This window comes from Anoplolepis gracilipes, chromosome 8 (assembly GCF_047496725.1).
Source record: "Anoplolepis gracilipes chromosome 8, ASM4749672v1, whole genome shotgun sequence".
Taxonomy (NCBI): Eukaryota; Metazoa; Arthropoda; class Insecta; order Hymenoptera; family Formicidae; genus Anoplolepis; species Anoplolepis gracilipes.
The window spans coordinates 9529693-9553591 of NC_132977.1; the positions used below are offsets into that span (position 1 = coordinate 9529693).

The following is a 23899-nucleotide window of genomic DNA, read 5'->3' on the forward strand; positions in this document are numbered from 1 at the left end:
CTAATTAATTATTATACTAAATAAACAAAGAAAAATATTTAAGTAAGAAATAATTTAGGGTAATAAGTATACTTGTGTGTAATTTTTTTTATGTAATACTAATTTTGTAATAATAATTTTATGTAATATTTTTTTATACTTATGTAATTTGTAATTAATTACAAATATGAAAGTTGTTTACTATTGACTTACTGTTTGATTCACAAATAAAAATACAAAGTTTGAATTAATTTTGTTATTCATTTTGCTTAACTTTAATAACTTACCTAAGCGCCTCACAGTTTTACCTTTGTTTTTTCTCGCACGTCTTTTAAAAGAAGCTGTAAAGCAAAAATAAATCATTTATTTCGACAAAAAATATTATTTATTATTTCGGTGCTTTACATGAAAACAAAATAAGTCTCTGATAATTACAGGAACGAGCAGCAGTTCGACGTCATTTTTGTCAAATCTTTATTTATCTATCGTTCGTTTTATGCCTTACTTTTCTTTATTTTTGTGTATTCGCACTGGCGTATGCATGCGTACGTTTGCATGTATATGGCGGAACAAAGATTAGTGTGAAATGAAAAAGATTTATATGATATATATCCACACAAAATTTTCTTGAGAAGAAATAGATGATTGAAGACTTCGAAGATCTCACTCACGCGTATTATACATGTTACAAGAAATCGTTCAAGTTCATTCTCGCTATTAAAAGTCTGCTCGCTCTATCCACACTTTTCTTATCTGGTAATACATATTAAATGGAATAAATATTATATTCAAGCTTTAGATAAAGAACGAGGAAAAAAACGAAAGCGTAGTTAAAACGAACAGATTTACATATACCCATTTCTGATTCGCGAAGGAGGCAATTTTCCGCCTTAAGTTTTTACACATAAAGTATTCGATACCTCGACTTATGCAAATATTTCAAACTTCAGGACTGCATATTCATATATGCGATTGCATCTTCATTAGCTGTCCCTTAATTTTTTTTATTATTACAAAGGAGATTTTGAAAAAAAAATATATATAGTTATTAGAAAAACAAATACAAGTATAAAGAATTTGCGTCTTATGAAAGTGTCGTCTGAAGTTTGATTAACGAGAATTAAATAGAAGCCGACAATTTGATTTCTTTTTCCTCTTTTTGTTCATTTATTTTGCGGAGTAAGCTGTAAATTCTATCATTCTGGCATTCCTTGTCTTTACATTTCTTGCACATTTTTTTGCGCATTATTTTTAGCGCTTATTACTCCCTCTTCATATGACTTCAATATTCCATCAATTAATTCCGAAATACGAAACATATTGTGCACCAATGTCATTAACAATCATATATATATAATCTTTTATTTAATCAATCAAAACTACTTGCAATCTTGCAGGACAATGTAGGGTGGTCCTTCCTGTACTTTCCCGAGAAGAATACGCATACATTGTACTATAATAGAACTTCTGATGTATAGAAAAATATGATTATTCCCTCCCACTGAGAAAGTAAATGAAGGTGTCTATTCTAGTTCCTACATTATTTTTTTAATTATATTTCTTTCTTTTTCTTCTTATTCCCGCCTTATCTTTATTTCTTTTACCATTGGCTCGCCATCGATTAGAAGTCATTTTATGCTGCTGAATATGCGCAGGCATTCCACCGTTGCATCGAATATATTAAGTACACACGATATAACACATGTTTTAGAATAATACGACTTTTGGATACATCTGATAAGAGATCGTAAGAATGCAAACATTATCGCGAGACGAACATAAATTTCAGAGTCCCCTTCGACAGCGGCCGCATATATATATTTATATATTTTGGAATTAACCATGTTATATAATATTTTTAGAATAGAAAATTCTATAGTTTATATATATATATATATATATATATATATATATATATATATATATATATATATAATGTAACAAAAGGTTATAGACGCAACAATGAAAAGAGAGACTCAGTTATTTTTTTGGTAATAATTAATTAAAGTTAAAATCCATTTAGGATAAATCAATTATTGGAAAAATCTTGATTCATATCAATCATGAGAAATTCCTGATTTTTATATTATTTCTTTCTTTTGTATTACAAATGTAGAAAAACTGAGAATTATGCTGTTGATAATCTGTTGAGTACCACTTTGTCTCAAGAGTTTCTCTCCATAAATGATTGTTCATTCAATATAATACTCTTTTGTAAAACTAAAAATTTAGACACGGATCTTTCTTTTTGACAGAACATATATATTTTCTTTTAATTTTTCTAAACTAATTTTTGAAAAATATTTTATAAAAACGTTTAGGATACTATGTGGAAATAATAAATAATTAATATTTGTTCATTGGGTTAAATTATTATGATAACACAATACATATATGTGGTCTAATATGCGTTAATATTGATTCAGGAACTTAATCATGGATGAATAATCAGTTTAATCAGTTACATCAATCAAGATCATAAACGCAGATTGTCAAAAAATTAAAAAGAAGATCGCAGTTTGTTTAATCGCTAATTATCCGTATCTTTGAGTAATTCTATCACATGTTGTGACTCTAATCCATATACGCGACAATCAACATTCAACATACAGGAAACATCACATTAAGTTTGTTATATGCGTGACGACATATCGTATCTACAATTTTTAACTATGTGTTAAGGATGTCTTCCTCGTGTTGTCGCGCTTTTCTCTCTTTTTCTTTCTTGCGAATCATCTCTCTTGTAAATATAATATGTATACAAGTGCGGAGCATCGGTTACACGATCCCTCGTAAATCTTAAGAATTTTAATAACTCTAATAACTCTAATGACAAAGCAAGAAGAATCACCGAAACGCTTGCCTTTTTTTATACAAGATTTTACAAGGCCATAATATGTTTCTTCTTGAGCTGATATTCTCCAGTATTTTTTGGCACGTTGTCGATCGATTTGCATAACTTCTATATATGTAGATCTTTAATATTGAAATATAATTAATAGAAATAATAGCTTTATGCCTTAGGAAAGATGTAATTGGCATTCGAAATTATTATTATTTGCGTGTAATTCGAATTTTGTGTAACATGTAATTATATAAAAATATACGAAAAAAATTTCTAATAAATATATATGTTAGAAATCAACGTTAAATGTTTATTGAAAGATCGATTTGAAATAGTAGAAAAATGTTTAGTAATCTTTATTTTAAAACGAATATTATGTGCAATCTCTATACTATTTCACTACTTTATTTCGTGGAAATAAAAAGTCTGTAAATAAAATTTTCTGTAAAATTGTTTAAACTTGACAGCTCACAACGTGTCACGACCGAAGGAAATCAGCTTATTGTACATATCAGTGAAACATTTTTCAACTGCCATCCCTATGGCTGATGAGAAAATGGCAGAATTTCTTAGTACGCCTAATTTTATAAGTCCTACATATCTACGATCAGACTAACGACAGCGATACATTAGAAAGACGAAACGCGGAGAATAATTGAAAAGAACAGTTTGATTGCTTTAGTAGGTATGCGTAGAGTCTCGAATTATCTCGAGCGAGAATGATAGGTGCCGTAGAACGTGAGAAAAGGTCGATTAATCGAGACCAAGAAATTTCTTCTAATCGAAGAGGACACTTTGACGATACGAATGACGTTCTAGTTAGATTTATGTAATTTAATTTATGCAGAGTGATTATCGCTACACATTTAACTATCTCAGTCCCTAATGGTGTTCTGCGGCCGAAATTATTTGGGTCCCGAATGATTATTGTAACTCGTTTAAGATCTCTCGCGCATACACTATTCCGTTTTTCGCCTTTCTTTCCTGTCCTTCTTCTCTTATTCCCTTCTTTCTTGAAGTCACTAGCATTCACTTTGTTTCGACAACACATTTTATCAATCATTAATTTAATTAGAGTACTTAGGCGTACGTATGTAATAATTAAGTCGCGCATCTACGAGGATCAAGCATTCGTGGATGGGCGTCTTTTCACAACTCGTTCAAATGTAATTTTAGGCCGTACTTGAGCAGTCGCTGTTGAGAAACGGAGATCGCGAACATCGTTATTGCCTAAGTGCCGGTGAGATATATTCCTTCTCGCAAAATGTAATAGCACAAGATATAATCGAGCTGTGATCGATGGAAATTGTAACGTCCACGATCGCCATCGAAAAAGAAAGGGTTACACAATCGAAAAGTGGCTACTTTCTTCATCTCTTTTCCGTCGCGGAGTAAAAGCGCAGCGATATAAATCGATCCATAAACATCTTTAGTATTCAGTTTTCAATAGCAATAACAACATAGTATTACTTACTTAAGGTAACAGTTTCGAGTGAGAAAGAAAGATTCGAGTGGATCGATTTACGTCATCGAAACGCCGATATAAACTCGCTACCTGCTAAGCAGGCTAGAAAAGTGTCACTGTCGTTTGATCCACGTGAGGACACGCGCGCAATTCCGTGAGATTGTCTCTGACACTTACAATTAGAACGAGTACAACACAGATATGTACGGGAAGAGACCGTTATTTGTGTAACTCTTAATTAATAGCAGCCTCGACGAGAGGCGATCAATCGCGCTAGTATATGTATATATTTATTTCAAGATAAAGAACAACTAATTCTTTCAAGTGTTACTCGCCAATTTCTGAGAACATTTCTACCTGCGATCGATCTAATAATTTTACAATATATCGAATGTACGGTTATGCAATAGTTTACGATTACGATGTATGCTCATTTCTAGGAATATTTTACATGCGGCTCGTAGTAGCATGAATTATAAGTCTGATATTATGATGAATATTATTTTCTAGAGATTCATAGCGTATGTTTGAATCAATAATTTCGATTGTCAAGATTGATACAACGTATTTGCATGTACGTATATGTGCTTGTGTATATCTATTTATTTATGTGTCAGTCTATTTCAAGTGTACTTGTATGCTCATTGATGTTACATCAATTGTGTGTGTGCGCGCGCGCGCGCGCGTGTATGTGTGTGTGTGTGTGTGTGTGTGTTAATAATTGTAAATAGACGTAGATGTTAGTAGAAACAGACTCGAAGTATGCTTGCGTTAAGATACTAGTATTCTGTGTCATAGAAAAATTGTAGTTGTTTTCTATCTGAGAAAGAGAGCGAGTGACATGTACCTAGAGTTTACCGTAGGCTCGAACTTTGTCGAAAACTGTTGGAAGATTTTCAGAGACACGTGAGAAGACAAGCATGCGAGTTACTTACAGTTTAAGCTTTTGCTACTCAAAATTTTAATTGTAAGTTAATCTATAAATATAAACATAAATGTAAATGTAACTTTATATATTTATATTTATATTAAATTTAATAATAAATATTTATTTATTTATATATTTCATTTATATTTATTTGAATATAAATAAAATGTGTGTGTGTGTGTGTGTGTGTGTGTGTGTGTGTGTGTGTGTGTGTGTGTGTGGTGTGTGTGTGTATATGTGTGTGTGTAAAAGATATAATTAGATAACAACTTATGAAAAAGATGAAAGATAGATAGTATTTTTATATATTCGAGATATAGTATTTAAAAATAATGGATTTTAAATACCTTAAATGTCAAGAATGCTGAATCTAATCTAATCGAGATTTTAGTGATAGAAAATGATACAAGAAACAACAGATCAACTCGTCATCCTTTGATCAATTATCATCATTGATTACGGTTTAGCCCTGTGCATTACAAGACGTAGATTCTCACCTCGATTTTGCACAAGTGCTGTAGGTATTAATATTTAATATTTAGTAGCCATAGGAAAACAAGCAGCGATAGTGATAACAGTAACAACGGCATCGGTAACGACAGCTAGCGATCGTAGTATAATAATAGTAATTATTAGGTCACTTCGAAGGCTAGTAGAAAAAACGTGCTTAGAACGCGCTCAGCTACATACTTATAAAGAAGAAGTCTTTTATCTAAAGTGTACATGATTGCATTCATACGAGAAGATTGTCCATGCGATAATCTTCATATGAGACTTTCGACGAAAATGCGACTGTTCGCTCCGAATTAATTTCGTGATCTTCGTCGAAAGTTCCATTGATATCCATTACCTTTGCTACGTATATCTCTTTTGCTCGATTTGTTTACGCTTGTACTTTCTGTTTATATACACATTGTTTATTAAGATTATTTTAAACATATTTCCTCTTGTGTTTCTCTTTATCTTTAATTATCATTCAGTATAACTTATTCGTGAAAAAAATCAATAAAAATATTTAAATAATCGTTAATTAAAATATTATATCGAATATTCGTATCACTTAAAAAATACACAACGAAATATGATTACAAATACTATTTAATCTAATAAACAAAGTGTACTATGTCTCTTTTTATACGAAAGTTATACGTATACGTTATTTTGGCAAAATTCTAATCCAAATCCATTCCTAATGTCGGATATGTGTTTCTAGGCCGATTATAGATTTACCTCACGTGGGAGACATTTTATCATATTTCCTCCGCGATATATCTGATGTAGCCCTCGTAAAAAGGCACAACCGTCTATCTTGTTTATGACTCTTGCGAGACTTGTCGTCGACGTTCGAGGCGAGAGACCGATGAGAGAAGCGATTATATTGACAAAAAATATATAAGCAGCCACACACAATCGTGATTAAAAATATTTCTCCTTTTCTCGTATGTCGATCTGCTCACCCCCTTTTTATCGCCGTTTTGAGTTTTAAGTAAAAAATTACTTTCTTTGGATGTTTCTAAGCGCTCGCGATTCCGCTTGCACGTTTCCGTTTTTTTTTTCTTTCTTTTTTTTCATAATTTGAGAAGTTCTACCGTTTACAAATCACAAAAGAAATCGCAAGAGAAATCGTTCGAATAATTGAATATCAAAGATTTGATATTGAATAAAATAAAAGATGCCGATCCGAATATTGACAAAAGTGTAAGTTTTTAACGTAAACGTACGCATGGAGAAACGTTGTTAGTAATGCAACTGCGAGAGAGTATAAGAACTGCACACGTATATATCGTCGTTAAGATAATTTCGTTTCAACATCGATTTGCGAAAATAAATCTTCGATTGAGAACTTTCGTTGACATCCCTTAAACACCTACATATCGTTAACATCGAGTTTTAATGTGTGATATGAGATAGTGACATCGTACGTATCCTTATCGTTTAAACACATTTACATTTTGATTATTCCTTCTCGTTACAGTTTCCCCGCACAGAGATGTTGTAATAATATATGTATAATGTATTTATATGAAGTGTGTACGCGTGTTACATGTGTTACACACGCGACCCGTCGTCGACATTGACATCGACATCGACGCCATAAGAGTTTTACGTTAGACACATACACGACATCGTTTAAGTATCGCCGTATCTCTATGTATATGTATGTATATCTCTGCGCGCACACCACACTCGATATATAATAATAAATCTGTGATCCTTTTAACCGTTTAGACGTGACTCATACATCATGAGGGTGCTGCCGGGTCATAATTAATTATGTGTATTATCACGTTTATTACCTACTGTACTAATTACTCGGGCGGGGTAAGCGCAATAATTCTGAATAATTTATTCTGCCCCTTAATTCTCCATCCGCGGGACATTGTAGGTGGGATTTAAACATTCACATTAACGCGTCCCGAGGATCACTGTAAATTATTCTGAAGCAAGTAAGGAGTAAGCTTGGATTGAAATTTTTGTGGTATCGTACATTTTCTGCATTATATATTGTTATTAATTTTCACTCAGCCGATTGCGAATCAAACTTCTTCGGGATTGCTTCATGAAATCATAGTGATCTTCGGGATCGCTAAGCGAAAAGGGACGTCGATATTAGATCTGAGAAACGTCGAGGAAAAATCCGCCTGGCCGTCCCGCTATCAGTCTACGAGCTACAAAAATTGTGCGACTTCTAAACACCGAGTTTAGTTGATTATTATTCAAGTTGGCCGCAAAGTTACCTCTGGAACTCTTTCTTCCTGTCTCTTCATCCGCTCCTCTCGCCCCATTACCTCAAGCTGTAACTTCTCTTTTTTCTTTCTTTGCCATCGGCTCGGCCAGCGAGCCTTCGAACGATTGTCTATCGTATTAAGTTAAAGTAGATTGCGTCAATCGAGGCATTCCGTTAGATTCGGCTGTTTTCTATCGTCATCATTTTTTTGGAATGCGAACAAAAAATTCGAAATTTTTCCTTTTTATCGATCCTTATATCGATAATTAAAACTATATAATGTATGCTACAATTATTTTGTAACATATTCGTATATAAATTAATGTTTACATTTGTGGCAAATCTCTTTTATTTAAGCACAACAAGAAAGTATAAAATATTATCTAAAATTATATATTGATTGAAACAGAAGTCATTTATATAATTTATGTTGCAAAATTTCTGTTGCGCATCCTAAAATCGAACATCGATTTTTAATAGAAATCATAAATCTCCTGGAAGCGCCTCGTCGATGCAAGAGGATCAAATAGGCTTTGTTGATCCTCAGTATCAATATTTGAATGAACGCGTGCGAAATTCGATCGAATCACTGACTGGATCAACCAGGTGAGACCGCCGACGGCGGCAGATGTCGGTCGAGTTTCGTTTCCGTCGAAATATATTTCTTTCAGGAAAAATGGACCCTCGTCTCATCTCATCAGGATACATGGCTGCCTGCGATTGTCTGTTGAAAAAAATAATCTATCTCTTTCGCTTTCTTTTTCTTTCTCCATACTGTTCGTGCGAACACATTTGCGCAGGTACACCTTTATTGCTAAAATCACCGCGAAATACCGACGCAAAAAGCACTCGCGGATCTCGAAAGGCGCTAATCAAAGGAACTCAGTTCTATGGAACATATTCTGTTCTCTTTACCATCTCTTTGCCTCTTTATCGTATCGTGGTGACGCTGACGTCGTTCCAAGTGCGAGTTGAAAGCGTTACATCTTTATAATTTTCAAAATTGATTGTCTTCTTGAACAATTGTACGATGAAATCATCTCAAGTTGATTGTCCTTTGGATATATGCTACACGTGATTTTTTAAATCAAGTCATATAATATCGATCTCCGTGTTGCTGATCGTTTCTGTCGATCATTTTTTACGATAATTAAAAATTTTTATATGCTGTTCATGATAAGATATTTTTTAAATTTATTTAAAGAAAAGGAGAGAAAAAACTTATGTTTTTCTTTTATTTTTCGCGTTTGTAAAATACATGATTAAACATTTGCTTAATAGATGTATCATTCGTTATCTTATGTTTGTATTATCAATCGATTTAAGTTTAATTGCAATTAACAAGTCAATTGCAAGTATCAATTAATTAACGTTTCTTGATAGCAAAAAATAAAATATATAGCAGAAAGTAGAATTAATGTTCATATATAATAAATTTTAATTGATCGATTGAATTAAACAAAATAAAAAAAATGACACTTTTTCATCCAAACGTTATTTCGCATAGCGTCATAAATAAATTTCAGAATTAGCAAAGTGGCAACACGGAAAGGCTCGGAACATTCAACGACGAACTTGATTTATCTTTTGGAACAACGTACGTCTCATCGCTACATTCAAAGACTCGTAATAATAAGAAACATCATTGTCTCGAAAAGATCGAGGCCGCGGTGGTTTGGAGCAAGCCAGCACAGCGACGTGATCAGCCATTATTTCCATCAAGAGATAATCTTAACGACGGACTCGCCCTCGTCCTTGAGCAAAAGGCTCAGTCTGAGGTCGAGCTCGCCGGCTTCGAGGGCCCATTTTTCCCTCAGCCATCATGGTGAGTCCGCGTTATGCGTGCCGAGGGTGTGAATCGGGAAGAGCGGATACCAGTCGAAAATGAATTCCTTCGGCGGCAGCAGGTCGAGGTTCACTTCGGCGCCACCCAACCCTTGATTGCTCTCGAAGCCCTGTTTTTTCTCCCACAACATCACCAGCAAGTGTCTGCCCTGCAGGACGTCGCAGCGGCTGTACTTCAGCGTCTGCCGATACTGCGGATTCTTCGAGTGTCGTACTACGCGAGTCTTGCGCTTTTGCAGCCACTTCTCACCGTCTCGTTCTCGCAAGTACGTCTTCACGTAAGTATCTGCGGATGAGAATAAAAGTTTCGTGCCGTCGAGATCTCCACCCGAGACAATATTCTTAAAAGTCAAATACTCTTTTCTGCGTCAAGTGGAAAAACTGTATTATTTTATCTTGTGTGTGAATGTTTAATTTTCTTCGAAGATAAAGAAAGTACTTTTCAATCCTTTTATAAGTTATATACGTGAAAATAGTTTCGAAATGATCAAAGATCTTTGAAAGATAGAAGAAAATGTATTGTTGAGTCTTATCAAATTGTTTTATCTCAACTGTAATAACACTAAGCTAATTTCTTATCATCATCAACATATTTATAAATAACGTAGCACGTTATTTTGTTGTAAACTTTTGTACTTAATATATTTTAATGATTAATCGCGCGGTAAACAAGTAAGTCATCACAATTATTTAGTATATAAATTATTTAACATTAAACGCTTGCTTGAAAGGTAGTTTTTAAACATTAAAGCAAGGTATAAAAATAAATAATCAAGACGTACTGTAAAAATAACGGTTGAGGAATTAATGTTTCGCGCAAAGATAAGATGGCAAGATTTCAAAGGTTGTACTTTACTTAGCCGTAAACACAGAAGCGAGGGGCTTCTATTGGAAATTAATAGCAGTAAATAAAGATAGCACATACTCTTCAAATTACCTAGTTCCTCCTTCTCTTCCAGACAGATGTCCCTTGCGCAGATAACTTCGACTTCGAGAGCTCCCTTGCAAAGATAAAAGCCCAGCTGCACTTCGCCATTTTGCGCGCCTGCAATGTACATGATCGCAATAATATGTAAATGCGGTGGAAGCATTCAGTTTAATTTCTCAGTAATTTCTCAGTAATTAAATTCAGTTTAATGTTCAAGACAAAAACTGCGCATTTATCTAAGTAATTTTAATGGAGCAAAATTAATAAACGTTTAAAATTTAATATAAATAAAAGCTTTTCGCGGTATTAATAGTGACCAAGTATCCAGCTAACATTAGCTTTACTTTAAATTAGATACATTACCACTCATTATTTTATATCCTTTTGGCAACACCTGTCCGCGACCCAGTTTCAGGTCGACGCCGTTTTCATTTCTCGCCGACTGACTACAACAATAAAGTACACAAATTCAGTATATATATATATATATATATATATATATATATATATATATATATTATATTTAGCTTAATAAATTTTAATTTAAAATAATTTCTTTCTCTTTTATTCTTTTAAATACACAATGATTAAAACACAATATTAATTATGTACAATGTCGCAAAGTGTAATTGATGAATCGATAATAAACACAGTATAAATGCGATTGGAATAAATCGATTTAAACTTGTCAGAAGAAAGACGAATCGCGTACCTCCATTTTTCGTCTTCGTCGGATTCACTATTTCGATCGTAAAATCTCTCAGGAATCTCCATGACGCTGTCTTTGCGCTCACCCCGCCCTACGAGTTGAAAAATATCTTCTCACATTATTGATCATCGACCAGGCTGCAATCTGTATAGCGTTGCACGAGTAAGCAAGAATCTGTTACTAAATTATAACTCTCATTCATCAAACAATTTTATCACACATAATTATCACTCCTATTATTTCCTAAATGCACGACCACACAGATCGCAGTTATATTGTAAAAAAAAAGACAATTTACACCTGCCAACCAGAAGAACCAGTTCTACAGTTCTAGCTTGTTGTTTTAAACTCAGTTTTGCGATAGATTTCTCAGAAAAGCTTCCTACTGAACAATACGACAATTGCAAAGCATCTTCGATCGTATGAATTTCAGTATGATTTTAAAAATCTACATTCTATTATTATATATCACGTCTTATTTATTTTTTTAAATAAAATATTTATTAAAATTGACGATAATTAACAATATTTTGTAAAACAACGATAATTTTGTATTGATCTTATTTGATTGTCATTTCAAATAATTATAAAAATTTCAACTAAATTTTTTCCTATTGAATAAATAGGAAAAAAACAATGATTATGTACATATATATATAATTTATAATACAAAATAAATAAATTGCATCTCTTTTCGTATATTATATTATTATATTTTAATATCAATTACTTATATAGAGTATCATGTGTAATTTTAGTACACGAGAATAAAGAAAATTTTTCTGTGCAAGCAATTCGATCAATGCGAATGATATTGTCTCGTGAAATTCAACGACCAAAGCTTCCTGAATTAGATATATATATATATACATATATATATATATATATATATATATACATATATATATATATTAAGTTCCAACGCGTTCTCTCTACATAGAAGTAAGATACAAACTTCGACTCCAAAGTACCAGTGATAGCAGGGGAGTTTCAACTCTACGAAGAGGAAAGTTCGGTCTCGATAGCTGTAATAAGATAATTAGAAGTTCCGAGAGCTAGTATAGTAGTTCGCTTTCTCTTTTGTTCTATCATTAACATATTTCATCCAAATTGTAGTTCTCACTATAATTTTTGTATTTGTATTTCCTTATTGTTATTAATTACAGAACACACAAATCAATTTCAATTCTACCACATATTTTTCATCAAAACAAAAATTATTCAATAATTATTTAATAGACAATTTTAATCAATTCTGTATTTTCCTGTTTTTTTTTTTTATCAACAATAATAATCAGCAATAAGTAAGTATACAGACCGGTTTTCTCGGAATTCAGGAATTAACTTGTTTTTATAAAATTGTAAAGAGATTTGTGGCATAAAATATATTATTTTTTATTTATTTTTATAATATTATATTTTTTAATGCAATATAAATTTTCAATTAAGTGTCATAGAAAATTTTAATTGCATTTATGATTAAAAATAGATAAAAAACAAATAAAAAATTAAAAATGAGTCGTTAAAGACATAACATAGAATCAAGGGAGAATAAATTAATTATTGTATATCAGTAAAATGCTACTTGTTAAATGCTTAAGTCAATACAGTGCTTGAAAAACGTGCGACAGATGACGACATTCGACTTCTCTTACCTAAGATCGCAACTGTAGGTAGCAACAATGGTGTAGCAGAGCAAGTGGTTAGCAATAACATTATCTATAAATGCTAATAATGCATTCTTAAGCGAATATTCTAAGTGTTATCTACTTGCTCTAATTGCAAGAAATGGTTGGGAAGAGATAAGCAAGAAAGGGATCACGAGGGTTTGCAGAATAGAATACAGGACGTGGATAGGGTACTTTTTCTTATTTTCTACTCACCTGTTTATAGATGATTCGAAATTGCACAATTTCCGCAACGTATAAGTAAATATACGTGAATATAATACATAAGGATAGCAAATCGTAAATTTATTCGTCTATTCAGTTATGCTTAAAGTCTCTTTAAGGTCTTAAAGTATAATTAAAGATTTTTTTATTTATTTTTATTTATTTCTCTCGACTTGATGAATATATGAAAATATATATATATATATATATATATTCCTGCAAGAATGTTATAATTATTAATACAATTACAATAATTTTGCTAATTAAACTGAATTTGTTACATTAAAACTTTTAATAATTATAATAAGCTTGAATAATGCGCGGTTAAAAACAATTTGAACGAAAATATTGTACGGTAAGTTTTGAGCAATTGTCTCGTTCAAATTCGTGAAAGATCTAATCTCAAGAGAAGGAAAAGAGGAGAAGAAAAAATAAATGAGTTAATTAGAAAAGGGCACGAAATTATATGCTAAATAAACTCTTGACGTTTAAAAGATTAAATAGATTAATAAATAAAAGTGGAAAGTAAAATGAGGTGCAACTAACATAAGTAGGAATTTAATGATATATTCGAGAAGTTTAAAAACCAACAGAAGTATAATTAATCTTGCTGTAAAAAATTATACCACGGTGGGATTACGGAGGGGAAGAATGCGTGTGCGAGAAGAAAGAGATCCCGTGAGTGGAGTTTACCAGCACGTATTTTCTCTTCGTTTTATGATAAATGACATTGCGTGCATCTCTGGAAAATATAATGTGGCATGTATATCAAGGAGAAAACAAATTAACACCACGTGTGTGCAAAAAGAGAGAATTGAACGTAGAAAAAATAATAACGCAAAAATAAAGTACTAAGACACGCGGGAGATATGTATCTCATTTTTTAGACACGATATTTTCTATCAAAAAAATATATACATATATATATATATATATATATATATATATTGATATATTATTTCAACTTCTTTTTTGTGAAGTACCTTGTCTACGTTATTGATTAATAAGAATTGCAGAAAAATAAAGAAGAGTAGGAAAAAAAAAATAAGAGAAAAAATAAAGGGAGGAAGAAACTGCAAAGAAAAATAAGTTTTCAATATACGTGGGAGTAAGATAGACGAGTTTGTTATTCATGGACCGATTATAAAAAATATTTGCTCTCGTTGTATAAAAAATTCTATGCAGAAGATACGTTTTTTATTTCGATTATGTAAAATTTATATTACTAAAAGATTAAAAAAATAATTATAAAATATTAAAGCGCTATTAAAGAAATATATTTTTAATAAAAATAACAAAATCGTTATTTGATTATAGTATTATATTATTGTAGATTTTGTCAAAAATATATGAAAAATTTATTATACTTTCTCCCTCAAACATTAGATGATTATCAGTAGAATTGTATTTCAAAATAATAATGCTCTTATATGATATATGCGTATTTTTCTGAAAAAAAAAAAAATAGTTTTAAAAATAATTGTGTCAAATTTGAAAACGCAGAAAAATAGAGAAAATTTGAAAATTTTGGAACATAGATGGGAATTTTCAGATTCTTTTTTATTTCTTTTATATTTCTCCGACTGTTGTATATAGATTGCATATAGATATTAATATAGATATTAAATGATATCTATCGATATTAACAAGTTTGTCGTGTTTGTGTATCAATAAGCCTACCCTACTTTCTCTCCTTTACAGAATAAATTTAACGACGCTGTTGTTAAAAGCAGCAAACTAGGGGAGGTGGAAATTGAAAGCGAGATCCTGCTCAAGATATATACAGTACAGATAGTCGGAAATTGGCGAAGGGAAAGAGCGATAGACAGTGAACGACAGAGAAAGAGTGTGTCTTACCGGAAGCCCATAACGTTGGTTGACAGTGCCTTGCGGTTATTTATCGAGGTGGTATGGAGTGCAGTGGGAAGGAGGCCGATTTACCGGTCCTCGGAGACACAGGCTCGCACTGCCACACAGTAACTGTTGGGACTACGCACTCTGTTGTCGTTGTTGGTGGTCGATGGTGGTTGTTTGGTTGATTGGTGGTTGATTGGTTGGTTGGTTGGTTGGTTGGTTGGTTGGTTGGTTGGTTGGTTGGTTGGTTGGTTGGTTGGTTGGTTGGTCGTGCGTGCGTGGCCCACGATTTGTCGTCGATAATCGGGGTTGTGACGATGACCGATGGCGTTTCGACCGAGCGAACCGAGGGTTTCGTGATTCGAGTCGAGTACGAAGAGCATTCAGAGTTTGAGCGGACGATGCCGACCGAGAAAGGATATCAAGATAATCAACAATACAGTGAGGCGTTCAAGTTCAAAGTGCACGCCAAGCTTAAGGCAGTGCACTTATGCGAACGAAGATGCACATAGATGTCAACAAAAGTCGCAGAGAATGGAACGACAAAGACTGATTAGATGATTGCGATTCTTTGGTGGCATCGAGACGTTTGATAATCTCTTCGGACGCAGCGACTTGACGAGGTGGATTTTGCGAGATAATTTAGGCAAAAGAGAAGAAAAGAAAGAGAAAGAGAGAGAAAAAGAAAGAGAGAGAGAGAGAGAGAGAGAGAGAGAAAATGAGCTATACATTCCTTTGAAACGTCAGCCAGCTCATTTCTCATGCAATTTGCAGCTTACTTCCTCGTAATGCAACTCTACTCCTAATTTTCATTAACATGCTAGCAGAGAAAGGAGTAATAGTAATCTCGTGTTTATTTATTCGTTCAACTAATGGAATTAACACTTTATTTCATTTTTAACTTTTTATCTCGCAAAAGCTATTTATTTCAACTATGTAAATTTTATTAACACGAAAATTTTGCTATATACGTATTTTAAATATATATTGATTTTTTACCATTTATTTTTTGAATGACAAAATATCACTCACGTCGCATTCACTATCATCGCAATCCACCCCGTACGTTCAACACATGCCGGAAGCCATCAGCTAAAGCAACCGTTAAGCCTGAACGATAAAGAAACGATAATTTTGTTGATAGAACGATCAGCAACGCTATTATGACAGCTTGGCACGCCTGGTGTCGATGAGGCAAACAACACTCGGAGGAGTGGATGAGAGGCTGAACAGCGTAAGAACAGACAGGGAAAAAGAGAAAGACAGAGGACGAAAGGTCACGGCGTTAAAATCATATAACGTGCGTGCACAAGAGCGCAATAGCATATTGTGTCTTCCATTGTTCCAGTTACGTTGATGCTAGCGATAATGTTCTTTTTTTTTTTTTTTTTTGCTTTTTATAAAAGCTCGAAGCACTGCGAGAGAAAGTATTTTCGACATTTCCCAGTCATTTCCGTGAGGCTGTAAGACGATACGAACAGTCAGCAACAGGCACAACAGCGGCGCGTAACAATAATTGTAGTACAGAGGAGCGGAGAGCACAAATCGCATTAACTTTTGTTTGGCTGGGATGAAGAAAAAACATTGTCCGTGGAACACAAGCCGAAGCGGAGACAGGCACGAAGGCGTGGAATGAACGTGGCGATTTAGATGCTCGGTAAGACCACGTCAGTTCGTCGACCGGGACGATGACTCGTCGAGTGATATAAAAGCGAATGATGATTGACGAGCGAGGTTTAGGCAGAAGTCAGCACGATGGGTCATTTTGCTAGATTCTGGACGGAGTCTAGATCCATTAATGGTGAGCAGAACGTCTCTACTTCGATTCTGACTCAATTCCAGTTCAACGTCAATGTCGATCAGTTCCTCGCAGTTCGGCAAATGCATATGCCAATTACTGTTGGCTCGCTGGATATTTACAATGTAATCCAGGAATGAAGCAGACGTCGAATCGCACATTAAGCGTATGAACGATAAGACGACGACGTAGCGATTGAAGACATAAAACAGAAGGCAAATTTCGAAAGCGGTCATCGTCATGGTCGACGTTAGATAGAAATCTGAAATCAATCTCGAATACCGAATTCCCGAAGTTATGTCGATGTCCTTTCTAGGTCGGGCTGTTTCGTCAAATATTATAAATTGATAAACGTGAACGATAAATATGATTTTTAGCAAAAGAAGGAGAAAATTCTTAGCATGTTAAGAATTCGTTCGCTCGGTCAAACCGCGCAGGATCGACAGGACGTGATAGTGCGAGACAGATAGTAATTGCATCCGAAAACAAGAATATAGAAAAACTTTAAAAATGTACAATAACGATAAACATATAAATGCGGATTATATTAAATATCGGAAGAACAAATATAAAATAGAATTGCAAATAAAAATAAATGCAGAATATTTGATTGAGTCTCTATACATAATAATAAAAAAATTCTAGAATCTTAGAAAAATCTCTTTATATATGGCATCTTTATGTATGACACGAAAATTATACATTATTATCATAACTGTTGCGCAAAAAAGTGTATTCTATTTTTTTCTTACATAATATATTATATTATCTTATATATATTATATAAATAACATATTAGGTTCAAAAAAATAATTAAATAAGTGTTTAAAATCTCATTTAACATAACGCTTTTATATATAATGCTTTTCAAAAATGTACATTCATACAAATTATGATTTATATAAAGGAAATCTTTCTTTATGAAAAATATCTGTTACAAAATTGTATAAAAATTTATTATTTTCTACTATCAATTTCTCAGTTGAGAGAGAAAAGAAGAAAATACATTTTAAAAAATCGTAAGATAGTGAATATAAACAGCTAAAATTCGAATTTTTATAAAAAAATGAAAAAAGCAAGAAAAATATACATCACCATGTATATAATAGAGGATAGAGAGAAGGAGAGAAGGAGAAAACAGCAGATGAGTCGTGTGTTTAATGCAACGAATGTGATTAGACGGTCACGCATGAAATAATGTATAAATGAACATGTTGTATAGACAGTACATACACACACAAACACACACACATATACTTACACTCTCTCACTCACATACACACACATACACACACTTGTATTTAAATGCACGATATACATGATATGATAGACATTCATGACACTCGATGTTAGTCAGATTATACAATGATAATGACGCGATAGGCCGACGAGAAACGTTAAACAACAATAACGGTGATAAAAAGGAGTACAAGAAATAGAGAGAAAGAGAGTGTCACAAAATGCAGTAAAAATGATCTTTGTGACGAGCGAATGGGAAGGTACAAAGACAGACATACAGACGGACGACGGACGAACGAACGAGCGAAATGATGGCCAAGAGAAAGCAAGGAAATATTTATACTCACGGCTGCCGCGTCTCTTGTCGCCGGTGAGGCTCATGGTCCTGTTGAGCTCACCCTTGGCCGCCTTCAGCGTTCGCAGCCCCTCCAGTATCTCCTCGGGATCCCTCATCGGTCTCGTGAACGAGCTTCGCCGCCGATCACGATTGTAATGCACTATAGCGGGCATATCAGTTTCGCCCATGCTTCCACCTGCAGAGTAAATTCAATCGGATGTGATTAGATACAATTGCTAGAATTATATTATTATATTAGAATGACATCGGATAGAAAAATCGATATCTATCTCTGCTGATTTGTAAATTAAAATCTAATTCTCTGACATAAAAATGTTTAATTTTAAAAGCCCATGCGTTTGTGGTTTTTATTAAAAAATATTATATTTATTAATATTTAATAATAAATATTATTATTATTATTATTATATCTATTTCTTTTTCTCTTTAATATTAATAATAATATTATAATTAATAATGTTATTTTAACGCTAATTTTACAATATTTTGCGGTGTGTCGATTTTTGCTGTTTACAACGTTTTATGCGAACTTTTTGCTGAAGTAATCGAATAGCGATAATCGAGAAAGCTGTTACTTAAGCGTGCCAAGTACTTGTAACAAGCACTCGAAGGTGCCGAACAATAGCATTGCCACCGACTAGCCACTATGTCGTTATCATCTTTGAAAAGAAGCAGAAGAGAGATGTGCTTGCTTGAAAATGAAAGCCAGGTTGCAGTAGAAAGAGGGACAATTTATTGGGTCAAGTATTTGCGGATAACATCAAAAATTTTGATAAAAAGATATTTCAAAAATCAGGTTTTTAATTTTCAGTTATTTATACGTTGTTTGACAAGCGTATTCAAAATCATTCGTAATGTCAATTTATATATATATATATATATATATATATATATATTTTGAGCAAAGTTATATTAAATATAATTTAAGTTAAAAAATTAAAATTCTACAAAATTTTCTTACGTACTGTGAATTGTCAAATGTCATTATATCAAGACATAAAATTCGTTTAATTAATATTTCCTTATTCTTTTTATTTACATAGCTTTTATTATACTATTAAATGCTCTCGTAATTAAGTGTCGTAATTAATTTGCCTTGACTGCGAGACCAATGGAATTTATTTGAGAAAGATTCTTTTACTGATGCGTCAACGTATTCCCGCTGGAGGGAAAACGGATCGCGTGTCGAATGCTTCTCGTGATACTCACGTTTACTATCAGTGCCGCCCTGACTCTGGAAGCTACTTCTGCGGCTACCCGGCAGAGATCTGCTGTAATCTCGGTTGAGCTCGTAGGGTTCGACCTCGAGCTGTTCGGACTGGCTGGAACCGCGTCTGGAATTGGCGTGCCAGGCATGATCCGGATGCAGGAAGCAGAACTCTGGACTACCGCTATCGCTCTGCGTGTCATCGCTGTAGCTACGATCCCGCAACTCCTTCCTTAACCACCGTTGCGCAACGTCCATTGATAGCGAACCGCGTGGTGAACAGTATGGCGATTTACCTGTTCGAAGCCCACGTGGATCCTCCAATCGATACCTAAACGTTTCATAAATCAGGGCATACTTTGACACATCGACAATTTACGTTAATAATTTAATTCACTTAACCCGTTAATTTGCAAATGTCATTATATTCTTTTTTTCCTTTTTATTGTTGTCAAATTAAATATTATTTTTTTAATTATTTTTTTATCTTACTTTGCAAAAAAAAAAACTAAAAATTGTATACGATAATATTTTTAATATTTTTAACACATACATACACTGTTTTTTTAAATGTAAAAAAATTTATATAATAATTATATTTAAGTAAAATTATAATTCTATTCAATTTATAATAATAATTTAATAATTTTTTTATTTAAATTTATAATAATTCTTGGATAATAATAATTATTATTATAGCATAACTTGTAGTAGTTCACGGATTGTTGCACCGTGACTCAATCACAGACTACGTTGTAACAGTTTTATGCCATCCGATATTAAAAGTACTCCAATTTTTGTCCTTTGAAAAATGCACTTACCAAACCGCTCGATCATTTTCAAGCGCTCGCTGAACATCGACAGTGCATTCACCGAGGAACACATTATCACCATCAGGACAGTAATCCCAGAGAGTCACCTCGATCGCACGTTCCATCAAGCTCTCGCCATCAACTCCGGTAAAGAACAATGTAGCGTTCCAGATAGGTTTCTGGGTCGGCTCAGCCACGATAGTCTTCAGCGGAGTTGCATCGCCGCTGTATGAAGGTCACAAGTAATTATTCAATCACTCATTTAGAATTTTTTGTCGAGAAATATAAAATAATGAAAATAAATTAAGAAGAAGAAATTAAGTCTCTTCGCGTAAAAAAGTTTTAAGTAAAGTATTAAAGGTAGATTAATTAAAAGAAATAATTATAAAAGCTAGTTATAAGAAAAAGTAATTTAATTTATTTCATTTATGTAAAACTACTCTTAAAAATGTTCTTAAATATTCCAATTCAATATTCCATTGTATATCCTAGTTTTATACGATTTCTTTGAATATATACTTGGATATATTGAATTTATATATATATATATGTATGTATATATGATCGTTAATTTTTTTTGCCTTGATATATAATACGAGTTTTATACGATCGAATCAATTTCTTTCGAGAGTCCAACGTACATTTGGCACATTCAATCCAAAAATTTACGAGATGATCGTGGACTTACCATGGCGGAGCAAGGACGAGCTTGGCGAAAGCCTCCGGCAAGGTGCCGAATCCAGAATCTTCCCGGGCACACAGGTCGTCAGCCATAAAAACTGAAACGACCAATTCTTTTCGTTCTGTCTCGTACGAAACTTGGATTTGTAAGCGACCGGTCACCTGTCTCTCTTTTGCTATTTGCTCCTAAAATATAGGAAACCGATATTAACATCTATGATATGTCAAGACTTAAAGAATTAAAGATTTATGAATCTACAGGTGTGTGTGTGTGATAACGAATGTTCCTTACTTTTTATATAATTTAGATAAAATTGACAAAAAATCATTAAAACAAGTAACGATAAAATTAATATTACAAAAATTATCGTAGATAGTTTTAAACATTGTTATAATTAAAAAAAAATGCTAAATTATTAATTTAATTTTGAATCAAATGTAGAAAAAATAATTACATATATGATTTTGAAATCAATAATTTTAAAATACACGTTGGAAATAATATTAAATTATATTAATCACACAATTAACACAACAGTTTATGAAAATAATAATGATAAAAGTACTTAATTAAAAGTATCTAAATGTAGAACGTTTTAAAGCTAGAACATTTTAAAGAATTTTTAATGGAACTTTCGTGCCCACTTGCGGCTATCATGAGGAATTGGAAGCAGAGTTAATTTTGCATGCAGAAGCGGTTTCACGGTGGAGTTTTGTTGAAGAGATAAAACGAAGATGAGAATGGGCAAACTAAGAGCAGTCCTCGAGGTTTAGTTTTATTCGTGTCAAAACCGATTTCGTGTCACAGACCATACAGCATAGCAACTATGAATGTGTATATAATGTGCATGTGTATGTGTGTGTGTGTGTATGTAGGGATGTAGTCCTAGAAAAAGTATGTTAATTAAATTTTACTTCTTTTAGACTAATTAATAAATCGATAATCTGTTTTAGAAATAAAAGAAAAAATATCTAAAAATTTAAAAATCCATAATTACAATTTGAGATTTAAATATTTCCAGAAACACACAGAGAGTTTTCCAAATTTTTTAATCTAATATTCCAGAAATCTTTCAACCTTTTGTATTTATAAATTTTTGAATTTTTATATTTCTGTAAGTCTATTTTAAATTTCTTTAGAATTTATCTATTTATTAGAGAGATAACAAAAAGCAATATATGTATATTAAATTATTATAAAATTTATTTTATTTTGATATTTCTAATGTCTTGTGAGAAACAACTATAGTACATTATATTGCTCTTGAACTCTATATATAATATGTAATCAATTTTTTCCACAATATATTTTTCTTGTTTATTATAGATGTATTTAATATAAATGTATCGTTGTGGACTACAACCCTGGACAGGTGTGGTACAGTCAAGAAAAACGTTCGTTTAAGCAAGCTTTCATTAATTCTCATTCATCTCAAATTTTTTCGCTATACAACGTGATCAACGATTTATGTATTTTCTTCTCGGTCTTCTTCTTCTCTCCTCTCTGTATTTCTCTTCCAACTTGTTTCCATCACGTCCTTCACGTCTTCTCCGCAATTCCAATCTCCCGTACCTTCTTAGATCGTGTCCAAGTCTTTCATATCGCGAAAATAAATCGTTATCCTTTTTCTTATCACGTACGGTTTTCCCGGACTGTAAGTTGTTGCTTCACATACATATTTACTTGAATAAAAAAATTTCTTTTTATGCGCAAGCAAAAACACGTATATATGTATCGCAACGCGCTTCCTCGGCTGCAATGTCACATTATGACGTGTACATTAGATAATATATTTGTCATAAAATTTTTATCCGTAATTCTAACACTTTAATAATCAAAACAACTTTATTGTATGCTATCGCATTCGATAAGTGAAAATTCGTCTACGTTTCGTCTAATAAATTGATCGTAGTAGTGTTGTTTGTGAAAACGGAAACCAATTGATATTATACTACCACTATTTCCGTTAACTGTGAAATAGGATATGAATTTGGGATATGGATATGAATTTCACATTGTAATTTTGGAACTGAAACTGAAATTCAATATCATGTAATAATTTTATGCAGAAACTTCCGAATGATATGCTGATCTAGAATTAGATTTTAGAATTAGAACATAGCATAAATATATAATTTCTATAATAAAATTATATATACAATAAACACTAATCTAAAATATATAATATAATATGTTTTAAGCTTAAAAAAATTATTATTTATATATTTGAAAAATTATTTTACAATGTGATTACACACATATACATATATTTACAAAATATATTAATTATAATATATATCTCTAAACTTTTATAAATATTAAGAAATTTTATTTTATTAATATTTATAAAAGTTTAGAGATATATATTATAATTAATATATTTTGTAAATATATGTATATGTGTGTAATCACATTGTAAAATAATTTTTCAAATATATAAATTAAAATAGAGAGAGAAAGAGAGAGAAAGGAATTAAAATAATAAAATTACATAAAAAGTTAATTAATAACCATAAAGGAGGGATAAATAAAAATTATATATACTTAAAGATTATTTTACGGACAATCTTTCTGCTAACAGGTGTGGTCTTGGTAATGAGAATAAAGAAGTTATCGCAGACAAAAGCGAG

At 32.4% G+C, this 23899-nt stretch overlaps 1 protein-coding gene across 9 annotated transcripts in view; it reads right to left on the minus strand.

The window, feature by feature from the left end:
- Window positions 1-341: 341 nt before the first annotated feature.
- Fife (regulating synaptic membrane exocytosis protein fife) overlaps window positions 342-23899 on the minus strand; it is a 150420-nt gene continuing 126862 nt past the window's right edge. For 4 of the 9 annotated variants that reach the window (XM_072897570.1, XM_072897566.1, XM_072897568.1 and 1 more), the window contains 8 exons: window positions 21276-21454; window positions 20597-20812; window positions 19778-20106; window positions 18558-18743; window positions 11431-11518; window positions 11082-11164; window positions 10716-10835; window positions 342-10076 (listed from right to left, as the gene is read on the minus strand). In XM_072897570.1, the coding sequence (XP_072753671.1) occupies window positions 9766-10076; window positions 10716-10835; window positions 11082-11164; window positions 11431-11518; window positions 18558-18743; window positions 19778-20106; window positions 20597-20812; window positions 21276-21454 (1512 nt within the window). In that variant the 3' untranslated portion in view covers window positions 342-9765. Of the gene's footprint in view, window positions 10077-10715; window positions 10836-11081; window positions 11165-11430; window positions 15318-18557; window positions 18744-19777; window positions 20107-20596; window positions 20813-21275; window positions 21455-23899 lie in introns of those variants that run through there. The other 5 variants (XM_072897571.1, XR_012047184.1, XR_012047185.1 and 2 more) reach the window with 5 other exon arrangements.